General features: G+C 42.6%; 1 protein-coding gene across 2 annotated transcripts in view; it reads right to left on the bottom strand.

Moving 5' to 3' along the window:
• MKI67 (marker of proliferation Ki-67) overlaps positions 1-7,907 on the bottom strand; it is a 49,598-nt gene extending 41,691 nt beyond the window's left edge. Inside the window, exons 1-2 of one of the 2 annotated variants that reach the window (XM_053310046.1) lie at positions 7,699-7,907; positions 3,769-3,876 (exon numbers count right to left, since the gene is read on the bottom strand). In XM_053310046.1, the coding sequence (XP_053166021.1) occupies positions 3,769-3,860 (92 nt within the window). In that variant the 5' untranslated portion in view covers positions 3,861-3,876; positions 7,699-7,907. Of the gene's footprint in view, positions 1-3,768; positions 3,877-7,355; positions 7,391-7,698 lie in introns of those variants that run through there. The other variant, XM_053310047.1, reaches the window with a different exon arrangement.
• Between the last annotated feature and the right edge of the window lie 10,342 nt (positions 7,908-18,249).

An 18,249-nucleotide genomic window follows, 5' to 3' on the forward strand; every position in this document is an offset into this window, starting at 1 on the left:
GTATGCACATGTTTTGGTTTGTCCCATTTTTGTTTCTTTGCCTGAGCAAGCATTCTGGGATAGAATAAGAACAAGGACCTTAATCACAGAGAAAGGATCTTAATCGTAGCCATACATAATCTGACTACCTGATGTAAGACATCGGTGTGTTTATCAGAGAGAAATAGGTTTATGTAAAACTCATCAGAATTATTTGGGTATCTAAAAACAAGAGGAGTAATATCTAAAACAGAAATCATGACAAAAAGAACTATATTTAATAAGAGTAGTACCAAACACAGTGGCACCTTTGCATTCTAGACCAAATTGTAAAGAGAGAAGTGATTGCTTCAGTAGCTACTTCACATTGCCCCAGAATACAGGGACATAAAATAGATTCCAATTCCCACTGCCTATCCATATCTGAGTTGAGTGTTCTTCATGCAATTACACTTCCATTCTGTTAACCACTGTTTTGCATAGCACTCAGTTCAGGCCAAGATCCAATCTTTGTTTCTTTGCCTGAGCAAAGCATTCAAGGACAGAGTGCAGATGGCCAGGATTGATCTAGAATAGTCTCCATTGTATATAACTTAAGGCTATGTTGTATATACCAGAGATTCCTTCTTGCTTCTTCAAGACCTGTTAACACAGTACAACAAGAAAGCCTACATAGGAAACTGCTATATACTGAGTCAGACCATTGGTCTATCTAGCTCAGTATTGTCTTCACAGACTGGCAGCAGCTTCTCCAAGGTTACAGGCAGGAATCTCTCTCAGCCCTATCTTGGAGAAGCCAGGAAGGGAACTTGAAACTTTCTGTTCTTCCCAGAGTGGTTCCATCCCCTGAGGGGAATATCTTACAGTGCTCACACATCAAGTCTCCCATTCAGATTCAACCAGGGCAGTCCCTACTTAGCTATGGGGACAAGTCATGCTTGCTACCACAAGACCAGCTCTCCTCCTCAAGACATGCTACTGTCTTGCTAGCCTCAGAGGCATGAAAGAGATTCATCCTGCATCCAGGATGACTGCATCCAGTCATCAAAAGTGAGATGGGACTAGCTCAAAGATTAGAAACCACAATTGTCTTGAATCAATAAGCGTCTGTTGACATCTAGAAACACTCAGAAAAGGATTATGTTAATTTAGAGCAACTACTGCAGCAGAACCAGTGAAGAGCTGAAATAATAAACAAAACAATGCTAATATCCTTGGCTTGTGTGAAGTGACAAGATCCAACAACCAAGCTCAGGGCTGCACAACCCGTTGGAAGGTTCTGACCAGCCCACAATAGAATGAGGCCAACACCAATACTCCCCTCCCGTGGGTGGGTGGTTGGCAGGAATGGTGGCAAAGTGGTGTGCTGCTGCAGGTGTAGCACTGCTTGCCTCCCATGGCCACTCACCCTGGCTCCCGATCCTTCCTGTTCTAGTTAGGGGGAGGGTGCTATAGGAGCTGCTGCAGGCACCAGAAGCTGCTCACCATCCCTCTCCACATTCCCAAACTGGATGGGTGGCAAGGCGGCACACTGCTCACCTCCCCCGAGCCCCTCCGCCTTCTTCCGGGTCAGGAGCTTTCTGGCAATAAGGGTGCAAATTCAGCCTTATGAAAACAAAGGGTGAAGGCACACCCTCATTCCCAGCCTGTTGATATGGGCAGTGGAGGAGGCGAGATGCTCCTGCTGCCTGCCCAACTCGAGAGCAGGGGGATGGTTAGTGGCGCCTGTCCCGTAGCAGCCTCCGACTAGAGCAGAGGGGCTCAGGAGTCAGGGTGACGGGCCACAGGACATGAGCAGCATCATGGTACCTCACCACGGCTCCTGCCGCCCACCCCAGATGTGGAGCATTCAGTCATGTGACCCGTCACAAGGCTGATTTACCACCTCAGAAAAAATCAGATGCTGGATGCCTAGATCTGATGCCTAGCTAAGGACAGTTACCCTGTAAGGACATCTACATCCCAGTTACCCTGGGCAACTACAGGGTAAACTCCTGAGATATCAGCAAATCATTTGTAAGAATTGTTTTTAAAAATGCATACATCTCCCCCTTGGGGTTTGGAAGAGTGTTGGTGAGGGGGAAGGACAGCCTGGGGAGCAGTGTGGTCAGGAATAAGGGATAATGGAGTTGTAATGCCTATGTTGTTATAATGTAAAATGTCTTTGGGGGGAAATTCTGATCTTTTTTTTTTAATCCCCGTTCCCAGAACCCCCTACCCAAACGCATTTCCCCCGCAACCAAATCTCATTTCCCCTGAGGCGATATACACCCTACCTACCAAAAGCAGGATTTGCTTTATCCCATCTGTTCTATACAACCTCTCTTCCTTCTGTGTGCTGGAGGTGGCAGCAATATTTTGCACTGAAGTGCCTTGAGCTGTCCCTGCTTAGCAGATTTTTGGCCTGCCAGAGCTTTAACAGTTAATTTTAACTAAATTCATTTAAATGAATTTAATTTTAATTTTATTTATTTACTATTAAACAACATTTCATTAATAATCAATGCCCAACATTTAGGGCCTAAAAATTGACTTCGGCCCACACACACCAACTCATGGTTGGTTTCAGCCCATTGGGACATTTGAGTTTTGCACCCCTTGTCAAGCTTAATTTTCAGGTAAAGTTTAATACTAAAAAACTTCTCCAAAGAAGAAAAAAATAGCACTCTCCAGGGGTTAAATCTAAGACCAACAGTTTCATTATGTTTGCTTTCATGCTACTTAACATTAGTAGCAAAGTTACAGGCTGAATTCCTTAAGTAGGCAAACTCCAAACAACATTAATTCTGCAGCATTACACATGCTTCTATCTCCAGTAGGAAGTAACTCTTTCCTACCCCATCTGAGCCATTCAAAACATGCTCATTTAAATGAGAAACCTTTTCATTAATTTCCATTGTATTTCCACTTAAGACATTGTAGAACTGGAAAAGGTGCAGAAGAGGGCAACCAAGATAATCAGGGGCCTAGAACACTTTTCTTATGAGGCAAGGCTACAACTGGGGCTGTTTAGTTTAGAAAAAAGATATAATGAAGGGAGACATGATAGAGGTCTATAAAATCATGCACGGTGTGGAGAAAGTGGATAGAGAGAAATTATTTTCCCTCTCACATAACACTAGAACCAGGGGTCATCCCATGAAATTGATTGCCAGGAAATCTAGGACCAACAAACGGAAATACTTTTTCACACAACGCATAATCAACTTGTGGAATTCTCTGCCACGAGATGTGGTGACAGCCAACAACCTGAATGGCTTTAAGAGGGGTTTGGATATCTTCATGGAGGAGAGGTCTATCATCGGCTACTAGTTGGAGGGCTATAGGCCTCAAAGGCAGGATGCTTCTGAGTACCAGTTGCAGTGGAATAACAGCAGAAGGGAGGGCATGCCCTGCAGGCTTCCAGTGGCATCTGGTGGGCCACTGTGTGAAACAGGATGCTAGACTAGATGGGCCTTGGACCTGATCCAGGAGGACTGTTCTTATGTTCTTAAGACAGGTTCAAACCTGAGGGTGTGTGTGGGGGGGTGGGGGGAGAATGTAACACATCCAGTTAAGCTTCCTGTTCTGCTTTCTTTCAAGACCTTCCAGTTTCCACCAGTGTGAGAATATCTTGAGCTGATAAGCTGGTGCAAGGAGGTAATATAAGGGAGATACTTGAGAGTTTGCTATGAGACTATTTGAACTTTTAGTATTTTAAAAAGGTGTTATGATTTTCCATGATGCATACAGAGTTTACAATGGGATTCCAACAAAGAATCTATATTTCCTAGTGGCATTAAATCTTACCTTCCAAATAGGCAGATGTTTGCAGTCAGTGGGAAATGAGTGCCATCAGTCCCATTCCTTTTAATGACAACAATTTTTCCAAAAAGCGGCATCTCCGCATTTGAAGACCTTATATGTAAGAAAGATCAAAGTTAGAAGCTCTTTACCTAATTATCCTGTATAGAAAATATTTTTCTATTAAGAGGGTACACAAAGGATTTTAGCTTTCTAGAACTGCAATGTATCCATATTGTTAAGAAACACACTGTTACTACTGCAATAAGACAATGTGTGGGAAAATATTATTTTAATCAATGCAACTAGAAAATACAGCATCAATTATAGAATGAATATTTACAATATAGTCCTTAGAATATTATAATTTCAAACAGACACACAATTATGAAAAGTGACTATTTGTTGCTGATCTCTGAAGCAATATGTTTGTGTACATAGCTTCAGGACGACAATGTATTGCAAACATTAAGTGGCATGTGTAAGTCTCATCTGTTTGACTTTATAAGAACAGTGGCAGTCCAAGACCTAGGCACAACTGATGCAGGGCTCCAAATCTCCCCTACCCCTTTGTGCACTTTTTGTGGGGAGGGAGAACAGCTGCCACTGCACTAAACATGTGCACAGACATTCACTGCAAACACCAAGTTCCTCCTCCTGGGCCAGTGTACACCCTCCTACTTCCTTTGTGCTGGGCAAATAATGAAATGGGGAAGGAACTGGAAGAGTAAATCATGAGTAACAGAGTGTTTCCCACTCTGAACAAGTAGTACATAATTTAGATACAGAAGACACCTGAAAAAGGGTATAGCACTTCTGCATGAGGAAAAGTCAACATGATCTCTAAGAGAAACTTTATGGTGACAGATGCACATACATTATTTTGCTGTGCATATAAACAGGCACATATGCAATAATCATTTATCAACATGCACAACCTTTGCACTACGGATGTGCAGAATGTTTCTAGCTCGAAACAAACTGTTTCAAGCACTTATGTATTTATTTCTCTGTGTAAACCGCTCTGAGCCATTTTTGGAAGGGCAGTATAGAAATCAAATAAATAAATAAATAATAAAAGTAAAACAGACACTGGTCAAATGAAGGGCCTGTTTCAAGTTTGGAATGGAACGATCCCATTCCACATTAGAATGTTTTTGTGAGGGCAGTGGCAAGATGGGTGGTGCGAGGTACCTTTTAAAATTACCTGGTTACCGCTCACACCTGTGAGCCTCTGTGAGCAGTAGCGCCCCACCCAGCATCTTGTACCGAGGCTGCCCTGCCTACCATGCTTTGCCTTTCACCATCCACCCTGATGCCGCCCTCACGGTGTTCAAAACACTCAAAACGTTCAGAGCTTGTTCTGTCGGAACCACTGACTCAACCAGTTGTTCTGACTGAACACGCCGGGGCATTTGTGCTCCATTCCAAACTCCAGTTTAGTGCACATCCCTAGTCTGCACAGCTTTCAAGATCATAATTTTAGGTGGTGTTTCCATATGTGTACAAAATTCCTCATATTTGAACTGGTGCTTATAGATCTTTTTTAAAAAATTAAATTTGTTTCAACATACAGTTACATACAGTGTAAGCCTATGCATGTTTATTCAGACATGTTCAATGGTGCTTATTCCCAAATGAGTGAGCATAGAACTGCAGCCTTAGACACATAAAATGTCAGTGATCGAACTTATTTATTCAATTTTCCTTCCAAAGACAAAAAATTATATTAACACATCTACATAACCTTCCACAACTGGAACATATTTATTTAGTCAAATTTATATATCACCTGATATGTGCATCTCCAGGTGTACATAATTTAAACCAACAAATGTAAAACAGAGTAAAAACAGTCAAAACAATTCTGCAGAAGTTAAAACAATATCATGAAATAAAAGCAAATTAAACAGTTTAAAATTAATTTCAGTTAAAAGTCTGACAAAACAGGAGCATCTTGAGGGTCTTCCTAAAAGCAGAGGAAGCTTTTATTTCAACAGAGCGCATATTTAGGGAGCACATGAACAATGTAACCTAGCAGTGAAGGAACTTGCTACATTTTGTTGGAATGTGAAGTTTGATGCAACATACCCTGTACAAGTAACAAGTCCAAAAATATGAAAGCCTTCCCCAAAATATGAGAGATTATCTCTCTCAGGGAACAGGAAGCTGCCTTATAATAAGCAGAGCATTGGTCCATCTAGTAATCAACTTTGGCCCTCCAACTCTTATTAGACATCATATCTGATTATTGGCCAGTGTGGATGGGGATGATGGGAACTGCAGTGCAACAAGAGCTGGACATGCCAGGGATTGAATCTAGAACCTTCTTCATGCAAAGCAGGTGCTCTTCCATGAAGCTACGGTCCTTTCCCAAAAAGTAGCACTCCTCTTTGACAGGGCTTGTCTAGCAGTTTACCAAGGACCTCTCACACCCTCAGTGAAAACCATAACTTTAGTGGCCTACAGGTATGATTTTCACTTAGGGTGTGAGAGCTGTACTTGTTGATATATTCTGCACAAAGTTCAGTCTATCTTGCACAAAGCAATCTAGCACAAAACTTTCAGTTTTTCAAGGAAAAACATGAAAACAGTCTTGTAGTACCTTCTCTTTGCTGCAACAGACTAGCAATGCTTCCCCTCTGCCAGTTGCTAACAAGTCATATAGACCAGGGATTCTCAACGTTGGGTCCCCAGATGTAATTGGACTTCAACTCCCAGAATTCCCAACCAAAGGCCACTGGGGCTGGGGATTATGGGAGTTGAAGTCCAAAAACATCTGGGGACCCAACGTTGAGAATCCCTGATATAGACAGTCTACCCTCTTCTGAACACATACATCATCACCTACTGAGCTTGCGTTGTAGGCTTCCTCCTCCAGAAAACCTTCATACTCTGGCAGATAACCTCTCAATCACCAGGGTTTCAGATAACTTCTCCTGACAGTTTCTGGTCCTTTTTTTCCTGGGAACCCCTTCCCTTTCACAATTAAACATGACAGAAGCATGGTCACAGACTTGCATCCCACAGCCCTTTGGGTAGCACCCGTGTGTGTGTGTGTGTGTGTGTCCCCTGCATGCACACACATGCCAGACTGGGGACAGCTAACATCACACATCTGTTGCAGCAAGTGGGCTCAAGCACTCGAAAACTTGGGAACATAGGAAGCTGCTTTATACCAAGTCAGACCATTGGTCCATCTAGCTCAGTATTGTCTATCAACACAGACTGGAAGTGGCTTCTCCCAGGTTGCAGGGAGAAGTCTTTCTCAGCCATGTCTTGGAAATACCAGGGAGGGAACTTGGGACCTAGACACTCTTCCCAGAGTGGCTCCATCCTCTGAGGGGAATATCTTCTAGTGCTCACACATCAAGTCTCCCATTCAAATGCAACCAGGGCAGACCCTGCTCAGCAAAGGGGGCCGACAATTCATGCTTGCTATCACAAAACCACCAACAGTCCTCCTCCAACTTACGCCCCAACAGAGGTGTCCGTTTTTTTAAAGTGTCACAAAATGGTTTGTTGTGCTTGCGCCAGCAGGCGAACACGAGTACCCCTCTGCAAACCCTTCCTTTATTTGACGTGCCTCTCACCTGGGTCTCTCCACAGCCCCCTTTGAGGGCTCACACTCCACTTCTCCCCCGTCACCCCCACTCGTGCCGCGACCCCCCCTCCCTCCCCACAACTCTTGCTTCTCGGGAGAGGTTTGCCCACAAGCCACCACAGGTCGCCAATCGCAGAAGATCAGTCTCTCTCCATCAACTGCTCTCTCTCCCGGTCTCCTGCCAGAGAGTCGCTTTCCTCACTACCCAAGAGGCCACCGCAACCAGCTCCGTTTCCTAAACAGAAAATAACCGGGACGCCTCTCGAAGCAGCGCTCTTCTCCCCGTGCCGCTCAGAGAGGCGGCGGAATCTTTTAGTCGCAACGACACTCACCTGCCTGCGCACAGCCTCTTCAATCAGGGTCCACGCATCCGGGTCTCAGACACGCGGAGCCCCCAGCCTCACTCCTGCCTCTCTCACAGACTGACTTACTGGAAAACACAGCGCGCGCGCGGGGACTTGTCTCAGCTATTCAAATTGCCGCTCCGTGGCCGACTCGGCGTGGCCTGATCACTTCCGGTATCCCTTCGCCACATTAAAATTCCCTACCACCGTCTGGTAACTAAAGATACCTTTAAGAGTGACTATAGCGACTCTTTTTCATCTGCTGAACAAATCCAGCTCTCACGAATCCCAGAACCTGGACTTGCTGAAGCAGACTGCTAGAACTACTTCGGTCTGTTTACGCGGAAGAATAAATTATAGTAGGGGGACACTGTACAAGTAGATTTTCAAAAGAGGCGCGGGGCGCCCTGATTGGTGGAACTGAAAGGGCGTACGCAGCAAAATAATCCAATCGCAAGTCCAAAGGGACGTTCAATTTCTAACAGACGACGACGACGACTCCTCGAAGCGCTCTCGGTGTTTTCGATGATTCGATCTCTCTGCGTCTCCCGCCGGATGGGAGGGAGGAGGGGAAGTTGTTTGTTCTATACGACTTCAGACTTGGGCTTCTTAGAAGCGTGGTGGTTGAGCATCTAGTGTTGTGTATAAATAATAGTCCTGTTGGGTGCATTTAATAACAATGATCTACATCCAGACTAAGTCCGATTAAAATTAATGGGACTTTGGTTAGCCGCGACTAGACGCGGATGCTGCTGCTCATACTTAAGTTATCGACACTTCAAGAACTTAAACGAGAAGCTGTACAGTGATGAATTTTTAAAAAAATCTTTCCAATTTTCTCCAAGATAATCTTCCTCTGAGGCGAATGTTTCCTTTTAACCTTTACAGACAAAACGACTGAAATGGCGTTCTGTCAAACCACTTTAAACGGTTCCGTTCGTGAAATCTAAAGTTACCTTTGAATGTAACTTAGTATGGTTTATTTCCAAATAAACGTGCAGGTAGTTTAAAACAATCGGATTTGAAATTTAATTTGGCGTTGAAATATTGGTTTTCTAAGGTACCCCAGATTGTGCCTTTCTATTTAATGTTAAATAGAACACCATTAAAGAAAATCACAGAACTATTTGAGGAGAGACTCGAGAGGGAATAAAATGTCGTTCTAATGTTACTGTATATGATATAATTTTTGCACAAAATACTATATTCTTCAGCTGCAGTATGTTATCTTTGTAGTACTTAAAACTTCCATTTGTTCGTATCGTTTAAGAGAAAAGGTACTGTGCATGGTGAACCTGAATTTAAAACTGACTTATTACTGGTATGTTTGAAGTAGTTTAGTTTTTCTGGATGGTTGTTAATGTAGTGTGCAAGCAAGCTGTGTCATGAAGCCTGTGTTTATAAATATTAGAACTGAATGAAATACTGTAACTGACAGTTCGTTTAGTTTTTTTTAAAAGGTGCTAGTAATCTAAGTAGTGTTTGGCTAGGTTGGTTGAGAAACAGAGCTTCACTGTTCTTGCAAGATGTAGTGAGGGTTCTCGCTAAAACACACATATATACACACACTTAAACTCAATGGGAAAGAATGCCTGCCTAACAACAATTTTGACAAAGTGCTTCCCACAGAAGTAATATTATCTAAACTGAAAATGAATCTAAAACCAGTATTATGCATTATTAGCACCCATTTTGTAATTGCCAGCTAGAACAGACAATGGTGGGTGGTGTCGACTACAGAACAAGGAAGTTGTTGACTCTGATGATGATCTTATTATGCAGTTGGCCGTTCTCACAATAAACAGGTTAACAGTTTCAGCACTTTTTTTGAAATTCTGTTTCACCAAAAGGTTTTGAACTTGTTTTTAAAGTTATCTTTAGAATGTAGCGACATAGGAAGCTGCCATATACTGAGTCAGACCATTGGTCTATCTAGCTCAGTATTGTCTTCACAGACTGGCAGTGGCTTCTCCAAGGTTGCAGGCAGGAATCTCTCTCGGCCCTATCTTGGAGAAGCCAGGGAGGGAACTTGAAACTTTCTATTCTTCCCAGAGCGGCTTCATCTCCTGAGGGGAATATTTTACAGTGCTCACACTTCTAGTCTCCCATTCATATGCAACCAGAGAGGACCCTGCTTAGCTAAGGGGTCAAGTCATGCTTGCTACCACAAGACCAGCTCTCCTCTCCTCTTTGTATATACTGTTATGAAATATATAGTCACTGAAAGAAAGAAAAATAATGTGATGCTCCTTTGTCATAAACCTTGCCACCTGTTACAATCTTCTGGCGAGGTCCAGTTATGGATGACACTGGCTCGTTTGGTGACAACCCATGACTGGGCTTGCTCTGTGGCTGCCCTGGGTTTTGGAATATGCTCCCTACTGAAATAAGAGCATCTCATCTCTGTTTGTTTTCGGGAAGAACCTCAAGACTCTCCTGTTTTTTCAGGCTTTTAATTAGAATTAATTTGAATAATTTCAAAACTTGTTTTAATATCTATTTTATTCTATTGTTTTTATTGTTGTGTATTTTAATTTGTAACAGTTAAATATTTTAAATTTTGTACACTGTCTAGAGATACATAGCAGGTGGTATAGAAATATAATAAATAATTTTTTTTACTGCTTTATAGTCTCAAAATCCCAACAAGAATAGAAATAGATGCAATGTTTGCCTTTACTCTTTAACAAAATACTAAATAACATCTATCCTTCACTTGCCCATTTTTAGTGCAAAATTCCACAGGTACCAAATCCTGCCCCTTAAAAAAGCAAACAAACCCCACCCTTACTAGAGGATTTAAGCTGTTGTTACTAGCCAAGCTTGCTATGCCATTTTGGAGGAGCTTTAGTTTACCTCTAAAGCTAGCCTTTCAACCATTTTCTTCCTTTAGCATGACTGGAACAGAAACACTGGCAGCATTCCAGACAAAAGGTTGTTCTGGCAAGGTGTTTCCCTAAAAAGTGCCTCTTAGATCCCTGTTGCAAAGGACTACAACAGGCCAGAGGAAATGCCCTTCTCTGATTGCATAGGAGCATAGGCAGAGAGAGATGCAGAGCAGACCTGATTAAAGTAGAAAAGAGACAAAAGCAAAGGATTGCAAGCTCTCTTTCTCCCATTAAATATAAAATCTCACCTCATTACCTTCCCATATCTGTTCAGGTGTTTGCTCAAGACAATCTCTTTTGTGAAACTTTCTTTGTCTAAAGAAGCCTGCATTAGATCCCTCAGAGTTGAGCAACTATAGGCCTCTTTCCAACCTCCCATGGCTGGGCAAGGTAATTGAGAGGGTGGTGGCCGCTGAGCTCCAGGTGGTCTTGGAGGAAACTGATTATCTAGACCCATTTCAAACTAGCTTTCGGGCAGGCTATGGGGTGGAGACTGCCGTGGTCAGCCTGATGGATAATCTCCAGTTGGGAATTGACAGAGGAACTGTGACTCTGTTGGTCCTTTTGGACCTCTCGGCGGTTGAGGCGGTGGCCAGATGGGCTTCCTGTCAGGTTCAGCTGATATGCCAGCTGTGTCCGTTTCTTGAGATGAACAACCTCAAAACAGTGGTACATATGTTGGTAACCTCCAGACTCGACTTCTGCAATGAGCTCTGTGTGGGGGTGCCTTTGTACGTAGTCCAGAAACTTCAGTTGGTACAGAATGTGGCGGCCAGGTTGGTTTCTGAGTCTTCTTCATTATGAGCCCCACTGCCCATTGAGGTTGTCTGGAGAGGTCCGTCTCCAGTTGCCGCCAGCTCGACTGGTGGCCACACAGGGACAGGCCTTCTCGGTTGCTGCCCCTAGATGGTGGAATGCGCTCCCTACTGAGATACGATCCTCCCCATCTCTGGCAATTTTTAAAAAGCATTTGAAAACCCACCTCTTCACCCCAGCTTTTTCAGCTCTTTAAAAAAAATTTAGGTTTTAATCTGTGGTTGATTTTTAAATTGTTAAATTGTTTTAAATTTTTGCATATGTTTTTAACTTGTTTTATGCTATTGTTAGCCGCCCAGAGATGAAAGTTTGAGGCGGTGTACAAATTTGATAAATAAATAAAATAAAGGAACATACAGGAGAGCCACCCTGACATAACCTAATCAATAAGAAATATACACGCCTTATTGGGAATGAATCTCCCAACATCATGGATTCCTGAAAAAGGACCTGTAATCCCTCAGACCTGCCTCAAGGTATGTTTTTGCCTATTTCCACCCCCAACCCATGGCGTCTTGCTCACTCATGCGCTCACTGTGTGCCATCACACTTGCCACAATTGCCATCAAATGCTGTGTCTCATACTGCCTGAGTGTACCTCATGTGTGCTTGCTTCACACTTATGCTCTCCACAAAGAAGGATTTCCCCAGCTAGATTCAGGTAGTTATGACAAATGCTTTCTCTCTTGTTCTTTTCTTTTACCCTCAAATCTTTATCCCCCTTCCTGGTAGTGCAACTTGGTAAACGTGCCTAGCTTCTTGTACCCACATTATCCCTCAATAAAATGGAAACTCTGTTTTCAAAGATTACATCTCCATTCTCTTTTATCCCTTCCAGTGCATCCATGCTGCCATGGTCACAATCCCGCAGGACTTATTTCCTTGCTGTTGATTGGTCTGTATCCATTTGACATTAATTTTCCCCACTTTGAGGGCTGGTGCTAGGGGTTCTGGCACCCCACTGCAACCTATAGATCGGCACCACCCTCATTCATCAGTATTAATGGCAGGCTATACTCCCCCTTTCCCCAAACTCCTTTACAAACTCTGTTTGTTCACACGATGCTACTATTTTTCCTTCAAATCGAATGCTGTAATAAGAAAAATGCAGTGAAGAGGTGACTGCATAGTCAGAATAAAAACAAGTACTGAGCGGTAAATACTTAGCAACGTATGAACAGGCTGTCATAGTCCAAGGGTTAATGTGATCAAAGCAAACAAAACCAGCTATCTATCTATCTATCTATCTATCTATCTATCTATTTATTTAAATAATTTTTTAAAGAGGTTTTACAAAAGGTTACAACCACTTAGCTTCTTGTACTTTCATGTTTATGAAATTAGCAATTAATTCATTGATGTCTAACTGAGCACTTATATCGATCTCAATAGCAACCATGGCAAGGCTTAAAAGTCTTTTTTGAGAAATACTTGATCGCAAGTAATTTTTAAATTATTTTTAACCGTGAAAATGATCGCTTGCCACACTGACAGGAATTGTCAGCAATATTTTTAGGGCAATGCTCAAATTCAGGAATAAGAGGTTATTTGAATGAATGAATTTGTTTCATAAGGATTACAAAATTGGCATAATGCAGACTTAAACAGATCTTCAAAGGTGCATAGTTCATCATAGATGTCATTATCGCCATCTGATAAATGAAGTTGCAAATAATTGCAATTCTGTTGGAGCTTTTCGTGGTTGGTTCCGGCAAGTTTATTTGTGTTGAATAAAAATTTGAACTGATGGTTGTGTTGTTCTAATTGTTCAAATATTTCATTGAGGGAAGTCATTGTAGGATCCGAAATTGTAAAGAATAAATTTACATGAAATTTATCCTCAGATGATTGGGGCAATTGGTTCCATCTTCTTACTGGAACGCTGTAGTCGTTCTCTCTCTCTCAGATGTCAGCAGTGGCTTTGAACTCTGGTTCCCCCTCAACCTCTTGACAAAGTTGCTAAAGAGTTTTAAGCAATGACTCATAGTTGGAATTGGTAGTCAGGGGGAAAGGGCTTTCAAGTTCTCAATGGCTGTCAAAGCGGTATCTCTTATCAAAGTATCTCTTATCCAGACTGCTTGGGACCAGAAGTGTTCTGGATTTTGGATTTTTCCAGATTTTAGAATATTTGCATAATGAAATATCTTGGGCATGGAATCCAAGTCTAAACATGAAAGGTTACTAGCCCCTCCTTTTTAGTCTTGCGAAGGCTCCAGGCAGCTCTCTCTAAGCACCGCAGTGCTTTCACTTTTATTTTTATTTTCTCTCTCTCTTCTCCACCCTGCTTCCTTGCTCCTATCTGGCTCCATTATGGCCCTTTTATTTGCATGGCAAGACTGCCCCCCCCCCGAGTGCTTCACATATGAGTGCTGAGGGGGTCTCAGCTAACCGCCCTGCGGGCCCACTCTGTGCCACCCATGACACCGCTGCAGAGCCCGTGTCCGCCAGCCCCCTTTTTTCCCCGGCTGGAGGCCTCCAGAGCATGTGGATGCTGCCGATCAGCTGTTTGGCGGCATCTGGGAGCAGCAAAGGCCGCAGGTCTATTGCGGAGAAGGTGGGGAAGCAGGCTGAGCAGCGCCTCTGCTTCCGCTTTCCCCAGCTACCTCTCGCCGGCCACCAACAACAGAAAGACTGGCATACCCGCCACCCCCGCTCGCCTAAGTAAGTTTTGACTGCATGTTTAAAAGCAGCAAAATTGGGAATCTGCGAGTGAGTGAGCTGAGGCTTTTTGTTTTTTGTTTTTGTTATAGCATGGTGTCTGGATTTTGGAGCATTCCGGATTTCAGATGGCCGGATAAGGAATACTCAACTTGTACTTTGCTTTCTTGATTGCAGACAAGATCTTTTCATTGATGGCCTTGCTCAAAATTGCAATAATTTTATTTTGTATCTTTGCTCAAATAGTGGTATTTGGATTCCTGTCTTATGGCTCTCTCTATGTTCCTCACCATGACAGGATCAAACTTTCTAAACAGTTCTACCAGTTTCAGAAAGTTGCTATTGTTCCCCCTGCCCCCCCCCAAAGACAAGCCTCGTAGAGCCAGACATTGAGATCTAATAAACTTGATTATTTCAATGAGCCTTGCAGTCACATCCAACCAATGCTTTCCCCCTAGTTCATCCAGTCTTTGATCTTGTGAGTCAAATGTAGTCATGTCTTTGAGATCCTTTCTGAAGTCTATCCACATTTTCAAACGTTTCATACGTACAAGACTTTTTCATACATATGCAGTGCCTTGGATAAACCCCTCCAGTTATTGTAGCCAGTTGATATAAAACTGCTGGATGAATCGCTTTGATCTACTGGTGAAAACAGTTTGCAGCAGAAACAGAACATGCGGTCTGAAAGCTGAGTACACTAACCATGGCCTTGGCAGTAGTTCACCATTTTCAATTTTTTGGTTGTAGTATGTGTCACTTAACTTGCATCCACTAGAGTCCACAGGATACGAAATGCCTTTCTTTTGAACAAGTCCTGATTCTGTGAGAACAATTCTTATTTTGTCACTGAGTTTCAGCCATTTTGAAGGATCTGCTAGCTCAAGTGCCAATGAGCCTGAAGTTGATGAAGCTGGTGGTGGATTTGGCCTAAGCTGTTCCTCTTCAAAGGTTCCTCTAAAGTATGTGGCAGCTCAGTTCGCTCTTCCACACTCATTGCTGTTCCTTTCGAGAAATCCATCATCATCAGTGAGAATAAATGAATTAGAAGTTGTTGAATCTTGGTCAGCTATGAGCTTCTTGACTGGGCTTGCTCCAGAAGTACTTGTACTTGGTAGGTCTTTCACCTAATTGTGCTCGCCTGTTGCTTTCAATTGTTCGATATAATTATCAAGTGCCCCAGCTTGCCTCTGGAAGGCCATTGGTTTTCCCACCTTCCTTTTCCTGTTTTGACAACCGGAGAGTTTCTTTTTTGGTTCCATTGCAACCAGTTTGGGTGAACTCACACAGAAAAGCTCTTTGCTTCACAACTAGAAAAATGAAACAAAACTAAATAGCCAATGACTTGTAGCTCCACCCATAATCAGTGTTCCCTCTATTTATTTATTTTTAACTGTGAGCAGAATGGCTTTTGCTCTTGGCAGCAGTATCAAAGCAGTGTGCGCACATTTGCATTATTATGTGCCACTATAGATAATAAAGCGTGCACACACACGAACACACACACACTCTAAAGACATGAAAGGAAAGAAATGTATTTTACAATTCTATTATATTTATAAAATTGGATTTTTACTTTCTTTCACTTCACATTTAAGTATAATCAAAACAAGGCACAATCTAAAGGAAGGCAGAATCAAAGCTGAAAGATTTAAACCTAAAATAAAGCATATACGTTGCAAAGAATGATTTATTTTTGGAAAGGGGTTCAATTTAAGATAGCATTGAGCTTCCCTAAGGCCGGGGAAGAGGTGGGAGTAAACTGCTCTAGTCCACACCCACCCTCCTGGCATTGTTTGTTTATGTGTGTGTGAAAGAACTGGGCTGTCTTAAGTTGATTGTGCTTTAGTATGAGAGATTAGAACCTGACTGGTGGCCTACTGGCCCCTGCCTCTACCCTCACCCCCTCCCCAACACCTCTCACTTCTTTCCATCTTTCACATTTGGTTTCAAAACCTCATTGGATGTAATCCCTTAATCACTTCTCTAGAAATCCAGCAGCTTCATGGTGCAATCCTATGTATGTTGTCTGTGAACCTTTGGGCAGGGACCTGTCACATTGAGCATTGTGAAGCAGCACCATGTACAAAGATGGTACTACTGTTGATAGCAAGTGAGTCACACTTTATCCATTGGGACTTGCTGCTTCACAGGGGCATAGCAAGGTTGGAATGGGCCCAGAGACAAGATTTTAAAATGGGCCCCCCAACCACTGAAGCTCAGCTCATGAAGTAAAGAAATCTTAAATGAGGCTGAATAGTGGTAACAAAAAGCATAGTAATATATATACCTATGTGCCACAATAGAACATCATCCTAAATTATTTTTTTAAAGGTTCTGTAAATTGTGGACGATGCAAGTCATTTAACGGTACTAGAGAAAGACATGCTGTTCTGGTAGCTACAGGTCTTAACACTCACATCAATTTCGGAGGATGAATACAACTGAAGGAAGCCCGGGCGGGTGCATGGCTGGGGGAATCAGTCATCTGACTTGCCTCTGGGGAGGCCCCCCAAGGCAGTGGGCCCCCAGACAACTGTCTCCCCTTGCCCTATTGTAGTTCCGCCCCTGCTGCTTCATATGAGTGCAGAGAACCACTGGTTCAAGTGATTTAAATGGGAAAACAATATTTCTAGAGAACTTTACAATATACTAATATTTTCTCTCATAGGTTGTTTGAGACTTACATTCTCAAATTGTGGGGTCCCCAAAGTCCCCAAGACAAGAGCAGGACAAGTAGGGTGATCAAGAAGCATTAAATTGCAGAGAAGAGAGGATCCTGTGGCAGGTTAAGATTCTTCTCTTAGGTGAAAAGGGTCACTCAAATGAACATCAGATATTTTCAGATCTTACTCTTGTTAGTTTGTAAAAGGTTTGTGAAATAAGAGCCAGTCCATACATGCACAGTCATCTTTCATTGATTGCAACATCAAATGCCCACATGAAAAAGCCACTACAAATTAATCATGGGCCAATTTCCTATCCCTTGAGCCCATTCAAGGGTTATATGAAGTGGGGACACTGTATTCACATATTTGCATGTTCCCAAGAGCATGTATGGAAGCCCCAACTAGCAATGGAGTCTGAAATGCAGCCCCCACTCTCCATGGCTACAGCATTTGTCTGAAGAGACAAATGTATATATGGAAAGATCCTCCCCACGATATGGAACCTAAAAAGGAGCATATACGTTGCAAAGAATGATTTCTTTTTGGAAAGGGGATCGATTCCTACTTGGGAGCTTATTCAGCGAGACACACAACTTTACAACATTATTCCACTTGTATGATAGGCAGTGCTCCTTCTAGACACTATTTACTTCAGTGAAATAAGCAAATATTTGTAGTGACTTTAAAAGCTTATTTATAAGTTCCTATATTTAATATTTTTCATTGGTGATTCTTATTTTGATGAAGCGAACATTGTCTGGTTCACTGTCTTCACCACCTATCATACCTATCGTTACTCTATCAACCAGCTATCACTTATTATTCTATCAGTGGAATAATGTTTTTTTACCCGTGGGCTTGAACAACTTCCCTACAAGCAAGGTTGAAGTGTTTGGGTTCTTGGGTTGAGAGATGTACACGGAACTGGTGGGGGGGGCATACCTTTAAGGAAGGGGGAGGATGCCCTTATCCCTCCCCCTGTGTTTCCCCCACTGGCAGTTCATTTTAAAAGTATCCATTGGGGAGGCAGTGTACCTCCCTGCCACCCCGTGCCCTCTTCAGCCAGAAGTAACAAGAAATACCCAGTGCGCGTGCACACGCACATCACGCTCATGCGCCCAATTTGTGGAATTTGCTGCCATCGGATGTGGTGATGACCACTTGTTTAGATGGCTTTAAAAGAGGACAGACAAATTCTCTGAGAAGTATCACTGGCTGTTAGTTATGATGGCTGTGTGGAACTTCTATGTTCAGTGGCAGTATACCTAAATGCCAGTTGTGTGTGTGTGTGATATAGTGTAGATAAAATGAATAACATTTGTAGTTGAATCCCACAAATTTCCAACTGTTCTTTTACTTCTCTTTTGCAAGCACCTTAATTTAAAAATCTATTACATATATTTTATTCCTCTATCAGAGTATTCTCGGGCGGGGGGCTCACAGGTGGGGCCATTTATACAAACCAAGTATCAGTTCTGAGATTATATATATATATTCTGCAGTTTTAA

The sequence above is a fragment of the Hemicordylus capensis genome, chromosome 3 (assembly GCF_027244095.1).
Source record: "Hemicordylus capensis ecotype Gifberg chromosome 3, rHemCap1.1.pri, whole genome shotgun sequence".
In the NCBI taxonomy this organism is placed as follows: Eukaryota; Metazoa; Chordata; class Lepidosauria; order Squamata; family Cordylidae; genus Hemicordylus; species Hemicordylus capensis.